The 22,928-nt window shown below is 28.3% G+C and overlaps 3 protein-coding genes across 6 annotated transcripts in view; 1 reads left to right on the top strand and 2 right to left on the bottom strand.

The window, feature by feature from the left end:
• Positions 1-2,781: 2,781 nt before the first annotated feature.
• PolG2 (DNA polymerase subunit gamma-2, mitochondrial) lies at positions 2,782-22,606 on the bottom strand. 3 transcript variants are annotated; one of them, XM_075374476.1, is made up of 7 exons: positions 22,505-22,606; positions 20,855-21,101; positions 19,603-19,826; positions 17,258-17,490; positions 16,225-16,395; positions 8,599-8,785; positions 2,782-4,285 (listed from the first exon to the last, which is right to left on the bottom strand). In XM_075374476.1, the coding sequence occupies exons 2-7, from the start codon at positions 20,857-20,859 to the stop codon at positions 4,008-4,010; spliced, it is 1,098 nt and encodes a 365-aa protein (XP_075230591.1). In that variant the 5' UTR covers positions 20,860-21,101; positions 22,505-22,606; the 3' UTR covers positions 2,782-4,007. The 3 variants fall into 3 exon arrangements, with proteins under 3 accessions (XP_075230591.1, XP_075230590.1, XP_075230589.1); XM_075374475.1 differs by lacking the exon at positions 22,505-22,606 and adding an exon at positions 22,206-22,346; XM_075374474.1 differs by lacking the exon at positions 22,505-22,606 and adding an exon at positions 21,987-22,199.
• GatC (glutamyl-tRNA(Gln) amidotransferase subunit C, mitochondrial) lies at positions 20,897-21,991 on the bottom strand. The gene is made up of 2 exons (XM_075376156.1): positions 21,684-21,991; positions 20,897-21,101 (listed from the first exon to the last, which is right to left on the bottom strand). The coding sequence occupies exons 1-2, from the start codon at positions 21,989-21,991 to the stop codon at positions 20,897-20,899; spliced, it is 513 nt and encodes a 170-aa protein (XP_075232271.1).
• Cluap1 (clusterin associated protein 1) overlaps positions 21,745-22,928 on the top strand; it is a 34,385-nt gene continuing 33,201 nt past the window's right edge. The window contains exon 1 of one of the 2 annotated variants that reach the window (XM_075374473.1): positions 21,745-22,039. Coding sequence is in view for 1 of the 2 variants with exons in the window: in XM_075374471.1 (XP_075230586.1) it covers positions 22,496-22,517 (22 nt within the window). In the remaining variant the exon portion in view is untranslated. Of the gene's footprint in view, positions 22,040-22,307; positions 22,518-22,928 lie in introns of those variants that run through there. The other variant, XM_075374471.1, reaches the window with a different exon arrangement.

The following is a 22,928-nucleotide window of genomic DNA, read 5'->3' as shown; positions in this document are numbered from 1 at the left end:
TCCTGTTGGAGAATTTTAAAACGCGAAGTGGACAAATTTGTTTATCCAGGTTAATAACAAACAACCTGGTAACCATTAATTTGATATTAACTTCCTAAATTTAATATTTGAAACATTGAAAAATATTTTACCTTTTTAATTTAATTTAATGAAAATTTATTTTGCACTATTTGATTCTGTTTTATTTAAAATTTAAATAAGCCAATAAAAAACACTTACCAAATTAAAAAACCACTTGCATGAATGATTTGTACCTTCATAATAATAACAAAGAGGAATACAGAAAGAATATGTGAAGAGTACTATGAAAGATGAGCTAAAAATGTTTGGAATAAGGTAATAAAAATTATTTTTTTCTAAGTTTTCAAACTAACTTTCACACAAAAATATAACGTAAGACATTAGGTTGTGTATCATTATACTATAACAATCCCATAACTAAGCGATAACAGCAAAAAAATAAATAATGAGTGTGTTTAACTTTTATACAGAATGATTCAAAGAAACGGGAAATTTAAAAAATTAAATAACGTTAATGAAACATTTTTTTTAGAAAATTAATTTTATTTCATGTAATTGCATAATTGCGCAAATATTGCCATTAAAGGATACATACATTTTAGTTTATTTTGTAAAGATGACATCTTGCAGGTAACCTCCTCTTCTACGCAAACACTCACGAAGTCTCTTCGTTAAATTGTTCATGGTTTGACGTAACATCTCATCAGGAATTTCCGCAATCGCTTCTCTTATCTTTGCCTTCAGTTCTTCCGTTGTAACAGGTCTACTGTGGAACACTTTGCTTTTAAGGTGACCCCACAAAAAGTAATCGCAAGCTGAGAGATCAGGCAATCTGATGTCACCATTTCGTGAAATGACACGTTGTCCAAACAATCGGCGTACAGTTGCCATCGATATTCGTGCAGTATGTGAGGTTGCTCCGTCTTGTTGAAACCAGGCTGTGTTAAGAATCGGTGGAAATCTCTTTTGTTGTTCCACAACAAAGGTTTCAAGCACGGCTACGTAACGAGCCGACGTCACTGTAATCGCAAGACCGTTGTCATCCTCAAAAAAATAAGGGCCTAAACACCGTAAGATGACATAGCACATGACATGGTCACTTTCTGGCTGTGCAACGGACACTGGTGTAGCAGAGTAGGATTTTCTTGTGCCCAGTATCTGAAATTTTGCTTGTTAACAAATCAACTGAGGTGGAAACGCGCTTCGTCTGACATCCACAGTTCGTTAACAAACTCTTCGTGATCGTTTATCTTCTGAAGCATTACATTACAGAATTGTGCTCGCACAACTGCATGGTTCGGTTTCAGTTCCTGGACGATCTGCAACTTGTATGGATGGTATTGCAAGTACTTCACTAACATTCTTCGAACGCTTGAACTATGCGATTGTAAAGATGCTGAGATACTACAAATTGACCGACGTGGGCTACGTGTGACAGCATCTTGTAAAACTTGAACATTCTGTGGTGTACGGACGGTTCGCTCACGGCCTGGAGGTTTTTTTTTCATTGCCGAACCGGTTTCCTCAAAATTAGATATCCATGTTTTAATTGCATGTGCTGATGGAACACGGTCGTGCCGTCCAAGATTAAAATGACGGCGAAATTCTCAACGCGCTCCTTCCACACTGTCATTGTTTTTGTAAAACGCTTTGATAGCAAATGCACGCCGCACACCGCTCCAAGGATCCATGACAACTAAATGGCAGATTAGGTTAGAGAGGCTGGCGCCACTTATGAAGTGGTACCAATCGCCCACGGCTACCAACACAACTTTCAAAATTTCCCGTTTCTTTGAATCACTCTGTATAATGGGATTATGTTATATATATATATAAAATAATGAAAAATGGTCCATTTGGTAGAGAAAGAGTTTGAACATATATTAAAAAAAACCATATCAAAAGCTCCTTCTTTTAAGATTGTTAAAAATATACAATTTAGAATTGTACAAAGGATGTACAATTCTAAATATACTATCAGTAATGTGTAACTTTTATTCAGATAATTTTTTCATTCAATCAAAAACTATTAGGGTAAGAATAAAATTTATTATATTAAGAACATCTTTTAATTAGAGCTTAATAAAATACATTCAGAAATGTTTACTGAAGATTGAAGGCCACCCCTTCACAGTGTGGTTCAATCATAATTAAGTAATATTCCTTTAAGAATTTGCTTTTTGAAATTGAGATGTAATTATGGTGCTACTTTGAATAATCTTTCATACTTTGTTTTTTTGTTTATTACCTCACTTTCTATAACTACCATTATATACAGTTCTTAAAACCAAATTATACGCAGATTTAAAAAAGTCAAAATTAAAAGATTGTGTATATATTACTTAGTGCACTGCCCTATACATATGAAACAAAGGCAGAAAGTTTTAATCTTGAAAATATGTAATGTGGTTATACGTATTAAATTTCTTTACCTTAAATTTGCCAAACAATTTCAATTTTTAAATGCTTTGAATATTATAACAATGAGGCTACATATTGTTTTAAGGTAGAAATCCAATATTGAACAGTTTTGTTCATGTTAAAAAATATACTTTTAGTTGTTTATGCAAACAATTTCACTTTTACTTAAAAAATCATTTAGTTAAGTTTTCAAAACAAGAGAAACTTACTTGTTTGTTCCCCTAGTTTTAATGAAATTTTTTTAATTTCATGAATTTAAAGAAAGGATCAAAAAATCAGTGCATTTGATAAGTGTTGAAGAAAAAAAAATGAGTCAAGCTTGAGAACCTCCTTTTATTTTTGAGTCTTAAAAAAAACAAATTACTGTATTTAAATATGGATTAATAAAACAGAATTGTAATCTTTAACATAGCTTTTTTAAAACTGCATCAACATTCCAAAACTATTATCTTTTTTTTTAATTTTTTTTTTATTAGTAAATGCAATAAAGCCCATTAGATTAACAATAATTCACTATATTTTCAGAAACTATTATGATCTTGATAAAAAACCAATAGAAAAAACTTATTCTGATTCTTTAGCTGACACCTTGGATCAAATCATAATTCTTATTTTAAAAGCTTAATCAAGTTTAGAGATTGTTTGTCATAATAGGACAGATGTTTACTGGCATTTGAGTAACTTATTACTAATATTGGTACAATAATTTTGTCTTGTTTTCACATTACTGACAGAAATTAGCCTGAGATTCCCAAAAATTTAATAAGTACAGAGACTATTATTTTTATCAACTGTACCAAAAGTATTTTAATTTTTTAAGTCAAAAAGTGATTAGATTGACAGCTGTTTGTTGAGATAAGGATACCAGGATTATTTATGGTATATTAATGTTATTAGTCTGCTAAAATGTGCTACTTAAAGGGAAATATTAAAAACCCAGATTTTATGAACAAATTTTTGAATATAGAGAACATTGTTGCTGTAGTTACAGTGTGGTCATTATACTTTTGATTAAATTTGCATCCTTTTTACCTTTGGTAAAAAAAAAAAAAAAACGCTTATTGAAAGTTAAGATTATGCCTCTAATGTCACAGATTTTCATACTAAATTGTTCAGTTCTATTTCTCCCAGACAGCATAGTAATTATATGTAGGTCTACCATAATTCCTAGTGATTTAGCCTTAAATTTTTCAGAGCTTTGTCAGATAGAATCATAGTATACAGTTCCTTCAGAAACATTAATTTATTTTTTCTCTTACACGGAATACATTTCCCCTCCACTATACAGTCCTTCTATGTATTCCTTTACCCAATTAGCTCTCTTTTTCTGTAATCAGACTTACTTTTGTAAAAAAATAATGATTAATTTCTTTGTTTTTTACTTATGTTTATTTTAATTATTTCTTCACAGTACATTGTTAACTAAGTTTATCTAAAATTTTCTATACATTGATATAAGAGGACATTAAAAACATTTTCAACAATTATATGTTTTCCACTAACATTTACATCGGTGTGAATCATATCTAAATTTTAATAAAAACAAATGGTATAGTAATTTTTCACTAGTAATTTTTCATTAGTTGTTCAACATAATTAACAATATTAGAAATATGAACTTCTTCTTGCAAAGAGGTTTGTTGGGATCGAAGTGCAGCCAGTCCTGTTACTAATGTTGATGGATTTAGAATTATTGTATACGGCACTGCAAGTGAATCGCATCTTGTAAGCTGCGAGTCTAATGATTGCTTCATTTGCGGTATCAATGTAATAATACCAAAACGTCTTAATTCCTGACTGAGGTATGTAGCCAGATCCAATAATTCTTCAAAACTTTGACTGGCTGAAACAAAAAAAAAAAAAAAAAGTTTAATTAATATTAAAAATTACAGAAATGTACTGTTCAATTGTATTAAGTATTAATGGAATTTTAAAAATCGGGATGCAACTGTGCCTTAATAAATTTCAATCGTTTTCAAAAATATGTAAGCCAAGTGGAATAAAATATATTCTTATTAAAATAATCATAAAACAACTGAATTAGAATACTTCTTTACATGACTTAGGTAAATATATAATTACGTTTTCATAAGCTGATAGTTTATTGTCAACAGGAATATTTACTCTTTCGAGATTAATATAGCTTAGTAAAATTCAACATGAGGGATTTCCCTTAGTAATTTTATTTTTTCTTGTTTTTGAAGTTACAAATTAATAAGCAAAACTAATGGTAATACTTTTAAAAAAATTATTACATAAATGAAATTAAAAATATGTAATGATAAAAAGAATAAACAATATACATGTAGTTTACAACCTCATCTTAGAGTGTTTATAATTTTCATTTTTAAGTTACAGATTTTTAATAAGTGAATTTTACGAATTAAATTTAACTCAAAATTGTTTTCTTCACAAGCAATAAAAATTATTGTTAATTCTAAAATATTGATGTCTAAATTAATAAAATTTTACAAACCATTATACATTAAAATATTAAACATGAAATACGTTAGTGGTGAACACTTATTATTATTAAAAAAAACTAAAAATTAATCCATATTCAGTTAAAATTTTATTAAAAAAATAATCAACTGGTTATTAGTTAAAATTAACTATTACCGATCAAGGTAGATAATGGAATGACTTAAAACATTATTAATTTGTTATAATAACAATTCATCCACATTAGCAATTGATTATTCCCAAAAGTCATGTTGTTTATTCATCAATGCAAAAAATTCTTTCTGAAATTTACTAATTTATAATTTCTTTTCTTTTTTATTATTATTCATTTCTATGATTTCTATATTAGTTAATAAGTATTTTTTCCACAAGTTGTTATGTTTGAAAATTTACTTTGTTTTTTTTTTTACAGTTAATAGTTAATTAAATGATTACTGGATGCATGCGCGCGCGTGTGAGCGCGCGCGCGCGCACACACACACACACACACACACACACACACACACACATGCATAAAAAAAGTACCTGGATGTTCACTTTTTAATTTCTACATATCAAAATGAACAGAAAAAATTACATAAAATAATAGTGATTTCCCCTCCGATCTCTTACTGTCTGCCATTTTATGTTTTTTAAAGAAAAATATACATTTAAAATTGGATTGAGGAGTCATTATAATATTTTGTACATATGTTTGCACCAACATCATCGATCTCCATGGCAGAATTATAGAATCTTGGCCTTTCATCAGGAGGTCCCAGGTTCAAATCCCGGTCAGGCATGGCATTTTTCATACGCTAAAAAATTTCCATTTCATATTCTCGTGCACAAGCTTCAAGCTTATATGGTGAACTAATCATTCAAGAAAAAAAGCAAATAATTACAGTGTAAACATTCAAAGATTTCAAAATGGTAGCTACATCGACTATAATGTTCTTCATCTTTGTTACTGTTAATTTTATCAAAATGCATTTTATTAACTGAAATTTTAAGCATTTCATTGTTAATAAAATCATACCTTATTTTTGAAAATCAGTCCAAAAAAATCAAATTATTGCTTAAAATAAGTGACAAAATTTTCAGCCGGATTTCAATTCTATCACTAATGAAATATTAATAAACTGAAATTTTTAAAATAAATTTATAAATGGGTAGTTGTGTTAATCCACAGAAAAAAAGTCTCAGAATTTGGCTGGACAAATGATGGCAAACTATAGTAAAATCAAATGGAATACTGTCAAATTTATAATTAAAATGAAAAATAGATAGATATGGTTATGGTACAACCATATATTAACACAGAGCCCCCTGGACCTTTGACGTGTCGTATTCTCATGTTTGTAAGAATATTAAGTATTTTACAAATATTCATTAAAGAAAAAAAAGATTATTAATTTTACTTAATTATATTTCTGTTGCCATGATGATAGAAATATAATGAAGTAAAAGGATTAATACAATTATATATATATATATATATATATTGTTCATATCAAGATGCAAGGTGCTTCTATATTTACTTATTTTTATAACATTTCAAAAAACTTATATCTACAATAGTTTTTCAACAAAATGAAAAAAAAAAAAAGTAAATAGATGTTAATGTAAACAATATACTGTTTATAGTACACAATACAATTTATTATACAGTTGTTACTTCAGATGGTAGCACTTCATTCAAAATAAAAATGTGAGCACATACAGCAAACAAACCAACAGATCATAATTCTTGATACAAATGAATCGGACAAGATTAATACACAATTATTATGTATAAAAATAAGTACAAAGAACATACAGATAATTAGATTGAAGAAAATGATTTTAAAGTAATAAAAGATCCGACAAACAAATATTTAAAAACTGTAAAAGATTTAATATCTAAATATAAAACGATATTTAATTATGATAATAAATTAGGTTATCCCTGACGATTATAATGGGATCAGCAATTATGTCTGAGATTTTTATGCAAAATTTTGAAAGTATAATAGTTCATAGTATACCGAGTACACACCAAGTACTATTATGAATAAGATACATAGATGATATTTTAGTCATACATAACTCAAGTATAATAAATAATGAACATTTGATCATTTTAATTAGACTTAAAAATTATAATACATATTTTAAATTTACATGTGAAATGGAAAATAACAGAAAAATTACTGAAACTGAAATAAACATAAACAATATTATAGAAACATCAGTTTATAGAAAACCCACAGTGACTAATATTAAAATATATTTAAATTCTAATCGCCCAAGGCCACAAAAAAATCAATACATATAAAAATCTGATTTTTAGAGCTGTACATTATACAAAAAAAACAACAAAAATATATTCAAAAAAGAAATAGATGAAATTAAACAAATATCAGAATTTAATCGCTTTGATGATAAAATTATAGAAAAAGTTTATAAAAAACAGAATATAAAGTACCTGATAGTTTTACAAAAAATACAAGAAAACAGCACAGATATTAGAAGTAGTTTTTTCTTAGAATACAATTACATAAATAAAATTTTTTTTAAATTATTAATCTATAAATTTCTAATGCATATGATGAAAATAAATATAAAAAAACACATAAACCAAATAACCATACTATAGAATATTTAACGAATAGCATTAATAGAAATAATAAAAGTAATAATAATAATAAATAACAATAGAAAAATAATAGTAAAACTAACAGATTTAAAAAAAAAAGATTTACAGAACATTACAATGTTACAAAAACAGAAAAAAGGTGTACCTAATATGGTCAACCATTTGTTACAATGTAAGCATAGTATTAGTGTTTGTAAAAATAGTTTAAGAAATTTTGGAGATTTGTAATAATGATAAAAAAATGTTGAAAAATATATTTATAAACTAAAACAAAATGATCAACACTACCAGATCATATTTGTTGAGGATGATGTTTTAATTAAAGAAATGGCGGGTTGTAGCGGTTAGCAACAATGATTATGAACATAGGAAGTGTGACATTTTAAATTTACATCATTGCAGTAATGTAGTGGGGTTGTGTTATGACATATTTATGGTTATTTTATGGTTATGGGTTTATGTTTTCTAAACTTTAGGTTTTTTATTATTTGTTTGATGTAATTATAGAATTGTGTACCAACTGATGATGCAGGATTGTGTGAAAGTTGACTATTTGTATTAGTTTTTTTTTTAGGTTTTTCTGTTATTGTGTTGATGGTTAACTTGTTATTATATATATATATATATATATATATAATAACAAATTAACCATAGATATATACCACTTTATACATATATATATATATATATATATATATATATATTTTTTTTTATGCATTTGTAAATATAAAAGCATATGTAACTTTTAAAACTAAAAATTTACTAAATATTGGCCTACATGGTTCGTAATTGTAGATGCCAAACAATGACCTGATTTCCAATGAACCAATTTTTGTATCTTGGAAACATCTGATGTTTTAAAGGTGCCTCAAGAGATGATAACATATCTCAGATGGTAATGAACACAGGTATCATAAGTGCTTAATAATCAAGTTTAACACTTTATCAAATTGAGCATTTAGATTTAATTATTTCATCACACCAATTAGATAGCTGAACAATGTTTATATTTACCAAAGAAACTTACTCAGTGAAACATATAATACTCATACTGAAACACAAAATGCATTACTTACTTGTAGGTGAAGCTACAAAAGATATCTTGAATGGGGCTAGTTTGCGATGTAAACGAAACTGCTGCTTAGGTATATCCAACGTTTCACTTTCCAAGAAACCATCGCAAAGAAATGTAAATGCTGCAGCTTCAACCGTAGAATAACTTTCAATAACATACGGCAAACATTTTTTACGGCCATCCATTACCTGTAAATAGAAAAATAATATTCCACACACTAATGAAGGAATTGCTCAATAGTGCTGAAAAATCTCCTTCCTGGAACCTGAACATTTCCAAATACTTAGAAAATGTCTGTACATTTTATCAATAACCCTATCATAAATTTATGAAGTTAGAAAAGTTATGGATATCATAATGGCTTTCATATTTCACTTTAAAGTATACAATAGTACTTCTTTGTTCTTATTATAAATCCTAGGACATGCATTTTACAAATGCATTTTTATTATTATTAAGTGATGAATAAGAATTCCAGAAAGTATTCTTCCTACCTACCTATTTCAAGATTATATAATTAAAAATTGCAGGATTTTAAAAAGTATATTTATAAAATAAATTAGTCGATTCAAAAAAAAAAATTATAATCAACGTAAATAATAGTTTGTGTAGATGTTTTACATAAATAGACAGTATAGTGTTTATTCACTTTATGGGAATTTATTCCCATAAATTCAGTTTATCAGAAGGTATTCCTTCTGTAAAGTAATATTAAAATTCAACTTGCACTAACATTCTAAAAAATATAAACTATAACTATTACTAATTGAAGATACATAAAAAAAAATCAAAGAAGTTGACAAACTTTGTGTAGAAATGGTGGTATTTTTACTTTTAAAATGTAGGGTTCTGGAGTTCAAAGTGCAACTACTGTAATACTACATTTATATGTTTTTGATCTACTTAAACAGTTCTAAGCTGTAATTGTTTATATTTTTGTTAAAATATAAATTATTTAAACCGTCCAGGTTGGTCTAATGGTAAACTTGTCATCGTATATCAGCCAATTTCGAAGTCAAAGTTCTCAGGTTCAAATCCTAATAAAGGAAGTTGCTTTTATTTGAATGGATACCAGTGTTCTTTGGCGGTCAGGCTTCAATTAACTACACATCGCAGTGTAGTTAATTGAAGAATGGTCGGCCTGAGTTTGTTGAAGACTACACATTTACTAGTACAGTTTGCATTTTGCTTTTAGCTTTATCTAAGTGGTTAGAAACAGTCATTTGTGTTGAAGTCAGTTTTTGAAGTATTACATTTATTATAGTGAATTTATTTATACGAGTAAGTTTATATCTAGGAAAGTACAGTGTAGATAGATTATAAATATTGTAGTTAGTATAATTATATAAATTTACATAATGTAAAATATAAACTTATTTAACACAGAAGATATTATATATGTTGTATTATTTATAATTAGGTAACAAAAAGTAATAATATTTTATACAGAACTAAAAATCTAACTATGAAATACTGCAGACATTAAAAAGATTTAATAAACACGTTTAAATGATGCTGACAATGCAAACTGTTTGTACAAACTCACAATCTGACAGGGACAACAAAAACAATTTTTAGATGAAATTTGGGAATTAACAGGCTTCAATGATTATTCTAATCTATATATAAAAGAGAATGTCCTTATTGACTGACTCATAATCAACGTACAGGCAAAACTATTATAGGTAGAGACTTGAAATTTTCAGGGTACCGTCGTATCTTTAAGTAGGCATGCACTGAGAAAAGATTTTGCAAAATGTTGATTTTAAGGGGTTCAAATGAATAATCGATAGTATTTTCAGTTTCAATTTATTTGTGTCAAAAATATTTGTGTTTTAACATCAATCGATATTGAATGAATGGATTACCAATTTAATTTTATTATTAATGCTGTTATTTATTGTTTTATTTCTTCTGGCTCTTATTTGGTAGTGTTGCTTCTTCCTACCGATCGTTTATAAACATTCAAGAAAAAAGAAGTATGATTTTTTTATGAGTCAACAGGTTAGTGTAGTGTTTCAAAAAGTGAATAAACATGTAAACTGAAAAGATAACTGTCAACGACACGTTAATAACCCAAACAGTTAAACCTATCAAAGGAGATGGTGCATGCCTGTTCCGAGCACTTGCTTTTCACTTATTCAATGATGAAGAACGATGCCAGGAGGTACAAAACACAATCATTTCGTATGTGGCTGATCATTGGATTAACATTACTCATATGTCTTACAAATCTTCAAGTAGTGACAACTTTCCAACTTGTAAGGCATATGTACGCGAAATGTCAATTCATTCAGTCTACAGTGGTAATTGCAAATTAGTTGCAGCTGGTAAGATTTTTCCATTTTTATTTGAAGTTTATTACAACTGCAATCTTTACTGAAAATTTGGTACTGACACATTGCATGTAAAAAGACTGCGTCTTTCTGGGAATATTAATAGTGGTCATTTCGATGTATATTTGCCTGATTTAGAAGACAACACTTCACAAAATTCTTCTTCAACTATTCCTGTTAGAAATAATAAAAAGCATTGTGTGAGGTTCACGGACAGAACAAGAAAGAATCAAGTCAAAAAACCAGCGAAAAAGTATGCACAAATCAACCCAGAAGGTAATAGAATAGCTGTGATAAAGTATCAACAAAATCATTCAGAGGTCCATAGAGCTGCAGTAGAAGCCTATCAAAATAGGCATCCACAAGTACATAGAGCCGCTGCAGCTACATATCAAAGCAATCATGCTGAAGTTCATAGAGCACCCCAAAATTGATATGAGTCCAAGATTCCAGGGATTCATACAGAAAATCGTTTGCACCCATGGAAAAATAAAAGACTGTCTGGTTTGGCTTATGATCCTAATATAGATTGTAAAAGTGACATTGGAGTTATGACTGAAAAATGTCAGTTTTGTTATGCTCTTAAATGGAAAGGTGAAACACCTGGCATGTGTTGCAATTCTGGAAAAGTACACCTAGAAACTTTGAAACCACCACCTGAATCATTATGTGCCTTATTAAATGGCGATCACCCTGACCATGGCCACTTTATTGACAGTATAATGGTTGTTTTCAGATGACATTTTTTGGTGCTAGGCAGATTGTTGAAGAAGGTTTTATGCCGACTTTTAAAGTGCAAGGCCAAGTTTACCATTTATATGGCAGTTTGATACTACATCCTCAGGAAGAGGCTAAATTTTTGCAAATATATTTTATATTCACTCTCCAGAAGTCAAATGAGGATTGGTGAAACAGTTGCAAGATATGCTCTATAAAGAAAATAAGTCTAAGAGACTTGAAAACTACCATGGATAAAGTACCACAGAATTGCGAAACATTTCAAGTGGTGATTCGCGCAGACAGAAAACCTGCAAATACTCACAAAGGTTGTTATAATGCTGCGAAATCTAATGAAGTAGCTTTAATAATAGTTGGACAGCAGTTTGAAAAATGAGATATTGTTATTCAAAGTCACGATAATTGACTACAACATATCAGTGAACTTCATCAATCTTATGACGCACTACAATATCCACTTTTCTTTTGTTACGAAGGGGGTTATTCTATAGATATTTTTCAACGTGATCCAACAACAAAACTTCCTTTGAGTAAGTCAGTATGTGCTGCCAGTTTTTATGCATACAGAATCATGATAAGAGAAGGAGAAGATTCGTTTGCTACGTTATGGTGCTTTATTTAATCAGTATTTAGTCGATATGTACATCAAAATAGAAACTGAAAGATTAAATTTCATAAGATGCAATCAAAAAAAATCTTAGGGCAGATAACTATACCCATTTAAAAGATGCAATAGGGAGACAAGACATTCAAGCAGATTAGGTAAAGTTGTGGTTTTGCCAACATCTTTCACAGGAAGTCCATGATATATGCACGAACGAGCTCAAGATGGACTGACATATGTTCGACATATTAGCAGTTTAGATTTATTTATAACTTTTACATGCAATCCCAAATGGAAAGAAATTCAAGAAGCATTATTACCTGGGCAAAAGCATTATCATCGTCCACATATCATTGCAATTGTAAAGTTAAAGAGTTAATGGACCTATTAGTAAAAGGATAACTTTTTGGAAGTGTGAAATGCTTTATGGATCAATTAAATGGCAGAAATGTGGCCTGCCACATGTTCATATACTACTCTGGTTACAAAATAAAATTAGAGCAGATATGATAGATAAATTCGTGTGTGCTGAAATTCCAAATCTAGATATGGATCCACTATTACATGGGATAGTGAAAGCCAACATGATGCATGGACCGTGTGAGCTTTTGAATAAAAATTCACCTTGCATGAAAGATGGTGTCTGTACCAAGCGTTATCCAGCAAAGCTACTTCAGGGAACTCAAAAAGGTGAGAATGGTTATCCAAAATATAGAAGATGATCAACAGATGACAGGTTTTAAAGTAAATATTAATTCATTTAGAACAACAGATGGGTTGTCCCATACAACCCCGTATAATTTGAACTGTTAATGCAACATCAATGTTGAAAGCCAGTTCAGTTAAATCTATAAAGTACATATGTAAGCACATCAGTAGTAAGGGCAGTAATCAAGCAGCTTTTGGTTTGGAGAAAAATGCTGACATTGATGAAATAAAAATATATGAATGTGGTCGATACATCAGTAGTTCAGAAGCAGTCTGGAGAATTTTAGGATTTCCAATTCATGATAGATATCCAGCCATAACTCAGCTACATGTTCACCTGGAAAATGGATAATGTGTGCACTTTACAACAGAGAACATGATGCAGAGGCTATCTAATCCACCTAAAACAACTCTTCAGGTGTTCTTTGAATTATGTGAAATAGATGATTTTGCAAAACCCTTCTTTAGTACCCTTCTCAAGTACCTTCTTACTATACTTGGCAGAACTATAAATTTGTTCGCTGTAAATGGGAAGAGGATAGAAGGTTGGCAAGAAATCAAAAAGGACCCAGCTTTGGGAAGAGTATATACTATTCACCCTAATAATGTAGAATGTTATCATCTTCGTCTTCTCCTACATCACGTTAGAGGACCAACATCTTACAAACACTTAAAAACTGTAAATAATATTGAGTATCCAACATTTAAAGCTGCATGCAAGACACATGGCTTACTAGAAGATGACCAACAATGGAACTTTACCTTAGCAGAAGCTGCACTATGCCGTTCACCTTACAAAATGCGGGAACGTTTTTGTGTAATGTTGATATTTTGTCATTTATCAAATGCATTAAGTATTTGGAATAAGTACAAAGACAATCTTTCAGAGGATATTAAGCACCAGTACTTAGACAGCATATGAAAAATAATGTAACAAAAGATGAAATATATAATAGATGTCTGAAGATGATTACTTGAAGATCTTGTTTTAAATTTAGGTGGTCAAAGTTTAAAAGAATACGGCTTACCAGTACCATTAAGACGGTGGAATTTTGACACACAAAGAATATTTGAGGAAAACCAATTATGATGTTATGGCTTTGAGTGAATTTGTGTCTGATAACGAACCATCTTTGACAGATGAACAACATTCTGTCTACAATCAAGTTATACGCAGCATTGAATCAAATTTAGGAGGTGTATTCTTTTTAGGTGCTTCTGGTGGAACAGGGAAAACTTTCTTGACTAATTTTCTTTTGGCTAAAGTAAGAAGCACTCACGGCATTGCTTTGGCTGTTGCATCATCTGGCATCGCTGCTACGCTATTAAGTAGAGGAAAGACTGCGCATTCGGCTTTCAAACTACCACTTAATCTCAATAATATCAAAACTCCTACATGCAACATCAGTACACATTCTAATATGGCAAAGATTTTACAAGAATTTAAATTAATTATTTGGGATGAGTGTCCAGTATCACACAAGAAAGTGATTGAAGCTCTAAATAAATGTCTCAAAGATCTCAGAAATTCAAATACACTCATGGGAGGAGTTACTGACCTTTTAACTGGAGATTTTCGTCAAACTCTACCAGTAGTACCTAGAGGAACTCGAGGCAACGATGTAGAGGCATGTATCAAGACTTTGTATCTGTGGCCTCATATAGTAAAACTCTCTCTTACTGAAAATATGAGAGTGCACCTAAAAGTGTTGCTGGACAGTTTCTCAGCTTCTTTTAAAAATAGGAGATGGCAAATTCCCTGAATCTGAAGGAAAAATTACTTTACCTGCATCATTAGATACAGTAGTAAGTACTTTAAAGAGCTCATAGATTGAATATATACATATATTTGAAACTTCAGAAACGAATCTACGGACTGGCTATGCGAGAGAGCCATTTTGACTTCAAAAAATGAAACAGCAGCTAAAATAAATCAAATAGAATCATTTCAAGCAGAAAGGATGGAATATAGATCCATAAATTCAGTATGGGAATTCAATGAAGCAGTTAATTACCCAGTTGAATTTCTCAATTCTCTCATCCACCTGGGTTTCCACCACAGTGCTAACTTTGAAAGTTGGTGCTCCAATTATGTTATTGAGGAATCTTTGCCCACCTAAGTTATGCAATGGTACAAAACTGTGTATAATCGCCATTCAAAAAAATTTTATTGAGGCTAAAATTATCACTGGGTGTGCCAAAAGAGAATCGGTGCTCATACCAATGATAACATCAGACTATCCGTTTGAATTTAAGAGAATGCAATTTCCTGTTAAAGTATGTTTTGCAATGACAATAAAAAAATCACAAGGCCAAATGTTAAAAGTTGCTGGGATTAATGTTAGAGAAGACTGTTTTTCACATGGGCAATTTTATGTGGCAATCAGCAACCCTTCAGGTTTATTTATTTTGGCACCAGAAGGAAAAACATCTAATGTAATTTAGAAAGAAGTTCTGGAATAATTTTATTTTTATATTATACTTATAATATTTATATTCATTTTTTGTTATTTGTTATAAAGTATTTAATGTTTTTTTTATTATTTATGTTGTTTGTTATTTAAATAAATTCTGTAAATAACATACACTTAAGAAGCTTTTAGTATTTATTAGTAGATTTTAAAGCACTGGGCATGTGAAGGTTCAGATGGAAAAAAGGGTAGACTTTTTTTTTGACAACTATGATGATGAATGATGATTATGAGTGATAAGAACAGGAGTTCTATTATCTATTTTTGACATCATCTTTTACACATAGCAGCAACATAATAAGCAAAAGCATCACTCCAAAACATTCAATATATATGTTTAATTTCAAGTATCGCGTGGGCGAGGCCGCAACGGGTAACCTGTTAGTATTGGATAAAATGACAGTAACTGGTAAAAAAATAGCAGGTAATAGGACTATAAGTTACTTAACAAGTCCAATCAGGCAAATAATTTGTGTAAACACAAAGTGTATTACTTAATCAATCAAAAATAAATGTATCGATAAATTACCATAATAAAGCTTAAAATTAATTTAATTATTACATCAAGGTAAGATTAGTTTAGTAATTATTTTTGTAGTAGTAATATAATTTCTTTACTTATATGTTCCTTAATTATTGCATGACCAAATACTAAAATTAGCTTAAATAATGGACAAAGAGGTTAAGGCATCCACATTTTGAAAAAATAAATTACATCAAATATTACAAATGAACAATACAGATAAAACTATTACAAAAAAATTACTTACTTCAAAATCTATAACATCAGTAGATGGTAGTGCACTAAAGAATTCAGTACTGTGGTTTCGAATTGACTCAATTGTGATTAATCCCCAAGGAAATTTTGCTTTTATTTCTACTTTTCCTTCTTTATCATTTTTTGTTTCTGTAAGAGAAAATCTACCAGGGTCCATAGAAAACTGTAGATAAAAAAAAATATTAATTTAAAATTATCAATACTAATAAAGCAATAAATAATTCTAAAAAAAATTAAATATTTATGCGTGAAATGCCATTCTATTAAAGAAATAGCAACAATATAGAATATAACAACAACAGTAGTGGCAGATTTCACAAAAGAAGGTAGGGTACATCGTACATTGTCACAGACAGAACTGTGATTATGAAAACGTTTTGTTTAAAAAGTCAGAAATCTAATCACTCACTTCTCAAATATCTGACTTAAAATCTCAAAAAAATTTACTACAGCAAACAAATTATTGGAATGGGTTTAGAAAAATATATACAATAAAAGTGTGCCCTAATGATCATTGTGATAAACTATTTAATTTGTTAATAAACAAATTAAGGAAAAATTTTTAGTTTTTCATTAATGATGGCTTTATTTAACTGACCAAAAAATTTTCAAAATAATTCAGACTTTAAATCAAAAAAGGAAAGTCATAACTAGACTACAATGATTAAGCATCTTGTGTTACAATTTTCACTATCCTATATCACCCTTTACATTGCAACATCTCACAAAAAGTATTATTGGCGTTTAAATTCAAAAGCTTAGCATCACTATAAGGCAGTTCTGGTGCAAAAGTGCCAGCTGGCAGAGAAGATGCTCACCTACTTTTCACTACTAAAAAAACTTCCGAGGTAAGAGGTCAGAATCATCTTGCAGAAATAATTTTTTTTTCGTGATTTACATTCCAGAAATTTATTTTTCTTGAAAAACCAATATATATTAGTAATTCCATTTATTTCAGGATGAAGTCTACTGCTGTATGTTAATGACATAGAGTTATTTACATTTTGAATAAAAATAAAATATACCTTACGCCACCACATTTGACGATGTTGTTGCCATCGATAGAAGAACTGTGGCCCTTCTTGAGGACTAATGAATGCGTAATACAGTAACTGATGACATATTGCAGGTAAAAAATCAAAATTATTACTTTCATTATCACTTTTATTTAAATTTTTATCACCTCTTACTTCCACGAGTCCAAACGGTAGATGGCCATTTGTTAAAGATTTACTAGACAAGTATGCATCTTTTAAACCTACAATAAAAAAAGTATTATATCAATATTTCTTTTAGAAATAAGTTTTAACCTCTAAAAATTTTATTTTCCTGTTATGTCCTATTTAATATGTAAATTTGAATGTTCCATGATAAGAATTTAATTTATTTAAAATGATTACATGTTCGTTATTTATATGTGGTTCATATATAACTTAATCATCTACGATCATCTTAGATCATCTATGTACCTACCCGTAATAAAATTTTATGCACATGATTTATGCTATAGATTATTTTACTTTCAAATTCTTGTAGATAAATTTCTGACATTATCACAGATAAGGAAAAACCCATGGGTAAAGGGTCTTCTTGTGTATAACAGGTACCATTAAATTCAAAACAATTTTGTTTACAAATATTTCTAATTATTATTATAATATTATTTATAAATGTTTGGTCTTCATCTGTATTATTTGTTTTTTATTAATGAAATTGTATAATCAATAGGAATACTGGGGTACATGTTAGTTATATTGAAGCTTATCATTTTTGTTTTATGACTGATATTTAGTTTACCAATCAACTCGTACCCGTTTTTATAATGTATTTGTATTCTAAATTAATTTTTGATCTAAATATTTTATCAATAATTTTAGTAATTATATAACTGGGAACTGTTTTGAAATTGATTAATGGTCTCATAGGGATACCTTCCTTATGCAAATTAGGAAGACCTGTAAGTTTTGGGGTGTAAGTTTTTATTGCTATAATCTATGATGGTATTTTAATTTATTATTATAATTAAATATTTCTTTGTATTTAACTATGAATTCTTTTGTAATTCTTAGAAAAGTTTTGGTAGAGTCATTGATTTTTTAAAACTGTTATTGTTTATATATTTATTTATTGAATCATTAAATTTATCAATAGAAATATAGCGGGAGTTCCTGTCTTATCGGATTTTATTATTATATATTTATTTTCTTAAAATTTATATTTTAGTTTATAATTTCATTCTTATTCATTATTGAGTTTTCATGATGAAAGAAGTTTTTATCATTTTTGTTTTTACATTTATTAATTTTATTACTTATATCATTTTTTATTTTATCTTTTTTTCATTAGTACAATTAATTTTACTGATATTATATTCTGAATCTCTTACCATGCTTTTAATAACTTTATCTGAATTATTATCTGGTAAATTAAATTTAAACGAATTTGCAATTATTAATTTTTCTTCATCTTGGAAAACAACTTTTGTCAAATTTACTAAATTATCATTTATTTTAAATTTATTTGAATTTATCTTTAAATTTTATCCTGTATATTATCAATATTCTGTACAAGTTTCATTTACCTTTATTTATTCCATTATTTATTGTTTGATTTACAATATAGATGTTATTTTTATATATTGCACCATTATTACTGTTTTTTTTTATCAAATTATTATTTTTTTTATAATTTGTGTTTATTATTTTCTTTTTGAATATATTAATATTATATTTACATGATGTTACCCAAAGCCTTTAATAAATTCAAATGAATATTGTATAATTCAATGTTTATGCGGTTTCTCTTATAGTAAGCATATTTTATCTCTCGTTTTATCCTGAAATTCTCTGCATATATTTTAGTTTTACATATAATATTATGTTGAAAACCTTTAATATTTATTTTTGCATACTTTGGTATTCGTTTTAATTTTAAACATTTTGTATTAAAATTTATTGAATTTGCAATCCTATATAGTTTTCTGTGTAAATTGTAGGACAATTTTGCCTGGTTTGCATTTATTATTAATTTATCTAAATTAAACATTTTGTAGTCCATGTCTCCTCTGTACATAAATTTTAGCTAATCATATATATAATTCTTTTTTAGCCACTCCACAAAGTACAGAATTAAAGAACATTTTTAAATTTACTTTTTTTTTTGCACATTATAGCGCTTTTAGGCATAAGTCCATCTTCAGTAATGTTTTCTTTCAAATTTTTCTTCTTTTTACATTTACACATTAAAGTAGAACATAATACATTAAAATCTATAGAACAAATTTTTATTTTTAGTAGTTTTATTTTATCAGTAGAGTACTGTATTAACATAGAGATAATTTTTTTTTTGCAGTATTTGTAAGAGTACTTACGTAATACATTATCAACGGTTCCAGGAGAGTAATGCTGAAAGATGCTACTTGGTTCTCTAGCAGTAACGTTACTGAAAATCCACTCGCGCTGTATATTCTGTACTAAGAGTTCTCCAGCAGGTCCAAAATGAAAATAGTTAGGACATTTTTCTTTTACATGAGATAAATTTATAGCTTTAAAAAATCCATTTAATTTACACAATTCTAAAATTTTCTGAAGTTTTCTGTAACAGTTAAAAAATTAATTAATACATACATTTGTATTCGTTCATAAAAATTAGCAATCATTCGTTTAAAAATTAGACCTTCCTTACATTACCTAAATGCTAAATAAAACTTTTATTTAAATAAAATTCATTAAATCCAAATTCTTTTAATTATGAATATTTAAACTAAAAGCAAGTCAAGGAAAAGTTATGACTACATCACCCTCATTTTTTTTTAAGATTAGAAAACTAAAACAACATTCCTGCCCATTGAAAGCTATTTAAAACTGTCATTAAAATCTAGGACATTATATTTTAGTATAATAGAATACTTATTTTTTTATAATTTACAGATTTTATAAACTAGCAAAATTAACTAAAAATTATGAAATTAATTATCACTAATTTTTAAAAGTAATTTAATTTGAAAGTTTTAAGTTGATCTTTACCATTAACAAATTACCATAGATAAGAATAAACTGTAATCTAATTAGAAAAATGTGAAAAACTTAAAGGAATATTTATCCATCTGATATCAAAACAAAGCTAATTGGTGACATCTTGTCAACAAATTCTGTAATAAAGAGTATTAGCAACAATATGAAAAAAAAACTTTGTCAATATAGCCTATGTTATAAAAGGAGTGATCAAGAAATTAAGTTTAAAAAAACAAGATTTGGACAAAATTCACTTTTTCTTAGCCAAAAATAAAGAAAAAATAATAACATATTTTAATAATATAAATGATGAATTATATTTATAACTGGCTTATAAAATTATCACAGATCAAGGGCAAGGACCCTAAAGAAAAACCCATTCTTTCTTAACGAAAGCCCTAGTTAATATTTGTTCTTTCTACTGCATTCTTAGATACCACCAAATTTGTGAGTTCTTTTTTCCGATTGCTCTACCATTCAATTTTTGTTTATTATATACCAAACATTTTTTTTCATATAAAATTATCCATACCCAAATACATTAGAAAAGTACAAGTGTTAACAAACTGAAACACACAATAAGTCTAAAAAATTAAAATCTGTACTTACTGCATTTTATAAGAAAATATTAATTATAAATGCGTGATTGGTCTAAGAAGCCTTTTGTTTCAACGTTTTCCCTATATTTTCATTTTCATTACTACCTTTCAGTAAATCTGAGTCATATTTCTTAGGTGTAACAGGAATATTTCCAGGTGGTGCTATAAAATAATCATCCTCTGTAATAGCAGCATTACTTAAAATTTTGCTACAACATTTTCCATCAGTTACAATATCCTCTCTAAGCCTTAATTCACTGAAAAAAAAAAAATGACCTTTTTGTTTCTTTCACAACTTATGACATAAAGTATATTTGAAATAAAACAAAGAATAAATATAAAGATCTGTGTAAACCTATTTATTTCATTTTTATGCAAATCATAAACTTATACATGTATAATAAGTATGTAAGTTTTGGTATGTAATGCAACAAAAAATATTAAAAATAAGATTCATAAAATGACATCAAGTGAACTCTAGTGCTTTTGGAGGAGCAACGAACAATCTTTATTAACTTAAATTTTACAAAACTGAAATTCCATATTAATGGTAGTAAATAAATCCAAGCAGTTAATCTTATATAATAATTTCTCTTTGAATGTCAACAATGTAACTGATAGGCATAAAAACCTAGAGCAAAAGAAGGGTATAGCTTAATACTCTACACTAAAGTACATTTTAGTGTAGGATATTTAGTTACTAAAGTATAAAATAGGTTTTCTCAGACTTACAATATTGTATAATGTAAGAATGTACATTGATATATCTTCAGTGTATATATATATATATATATATATATATATATAACCTGAAAACTTGGGTAAAAAATTAAATTTACCTTCCTTCCAAAACAGTTATTAGGGGTTCAACACCATCAGTATTCACAGCTGCCAACTGGTCAGCAAATTCTACAGCATCTTCTAGGATTTTAATTCCTTTTTCATCACCAAAGTCAACTAAAGACAGCTTTTCTAAATGTGTCACAGTGTACTTATCTATTATGGTTTTACACTTAGTAAAATCACTTCTCTCAGTAAAATGGTCAACAGGTATGGGCGGTATCTTAGAATTAAGGAACCGAAAAAAATGCAAATTGTTTATAAATGAATGGCTACGAAGCAAACCACATTTTCTAACGTACCACATAACTTATGTTTGAATGACTAATTAAAACCTCACAAAATTGTGTTTGAGGTTAGTACCACGCAAAGCGTTCACATTTATTCATTAAATATTTAACAGATTAAATTAGCTTTACAAATATTTAGTTTATATAACACTTAAAACTGAAAACAAAACCTTAAATTATTTTAATGTATTTTATTTCAAAGATCAAGAAAAACTCTCAAAAATTCAACACCTTCATAAATAAAATTGCCTTAAATCGCAACAACGAAACAAGCTATACAGCTGATATGTTTTTAATGAAGCTTTTTTATCATACATGTGGATACGTAATCGATGTCACTACTCGCAATCATGATCGTTCGTCGATTGTTTTCTGATGTTTTTACAAAACGGTTGCTATAGTATATTGGCAACCGCTAAGGAAAACAATTGCTGTAAATGGGCATTTAATTTCAGCTTAGTTTGATTTGAATCATGACACTGTATTTCCTAACGTTTTAATTTCGTTTAAAGTTAATAAAAATGTCTTACCGTGATCTTAGAAGTAAGTGTGACACATTGACAATAATTATTATTATTATAAGTTTTACAATGAGTTTATACTTAGAAAATAATATTGTTATTGATGTGAATTTGTGTGTCTTCCTTTAGTAAAAACGTTAAAGTTCCCTGATCATATTTTATATGCAAATACTATCTGATACGCTTTTGATAATACAAAATAAATTACTTTATAATTCACATACTATTTGATAGCATAAAACTTACTAAATTAAAATTTTACTTTTACCTGTTGTATATCTTTCTAGTTATATCAGCATTAGTAGATTATTGTCTTTAAATTTTTTTCGTACATTTGTATGGTTGTAGCTTCATATTTATACAATTTATTAATTTTATTTATTTATTAAATTTTCTAATTATTTTCACAATCATATTTATGAACAAGGACACC

The sequence above is a fragment of the Lycorma delicatula genome, chromosome 9, assembly GCF_047948215.1.
Source record: "Lycorma delicatula isolate Av1 chromosome 9, ASM4794821v1, whole genome shotgun sequence".
Lineage (NCBI taxonomy): Eukaryota > Metazoa > Arthropoda > Insecta > Hemiptera > Fulgoridae > Lycorma > Lycorma delicatula.
Note: the sequence above shows the minus strand (reverse complement) of the source record. Positions and strands in the feature narration are given on the sequence as shown.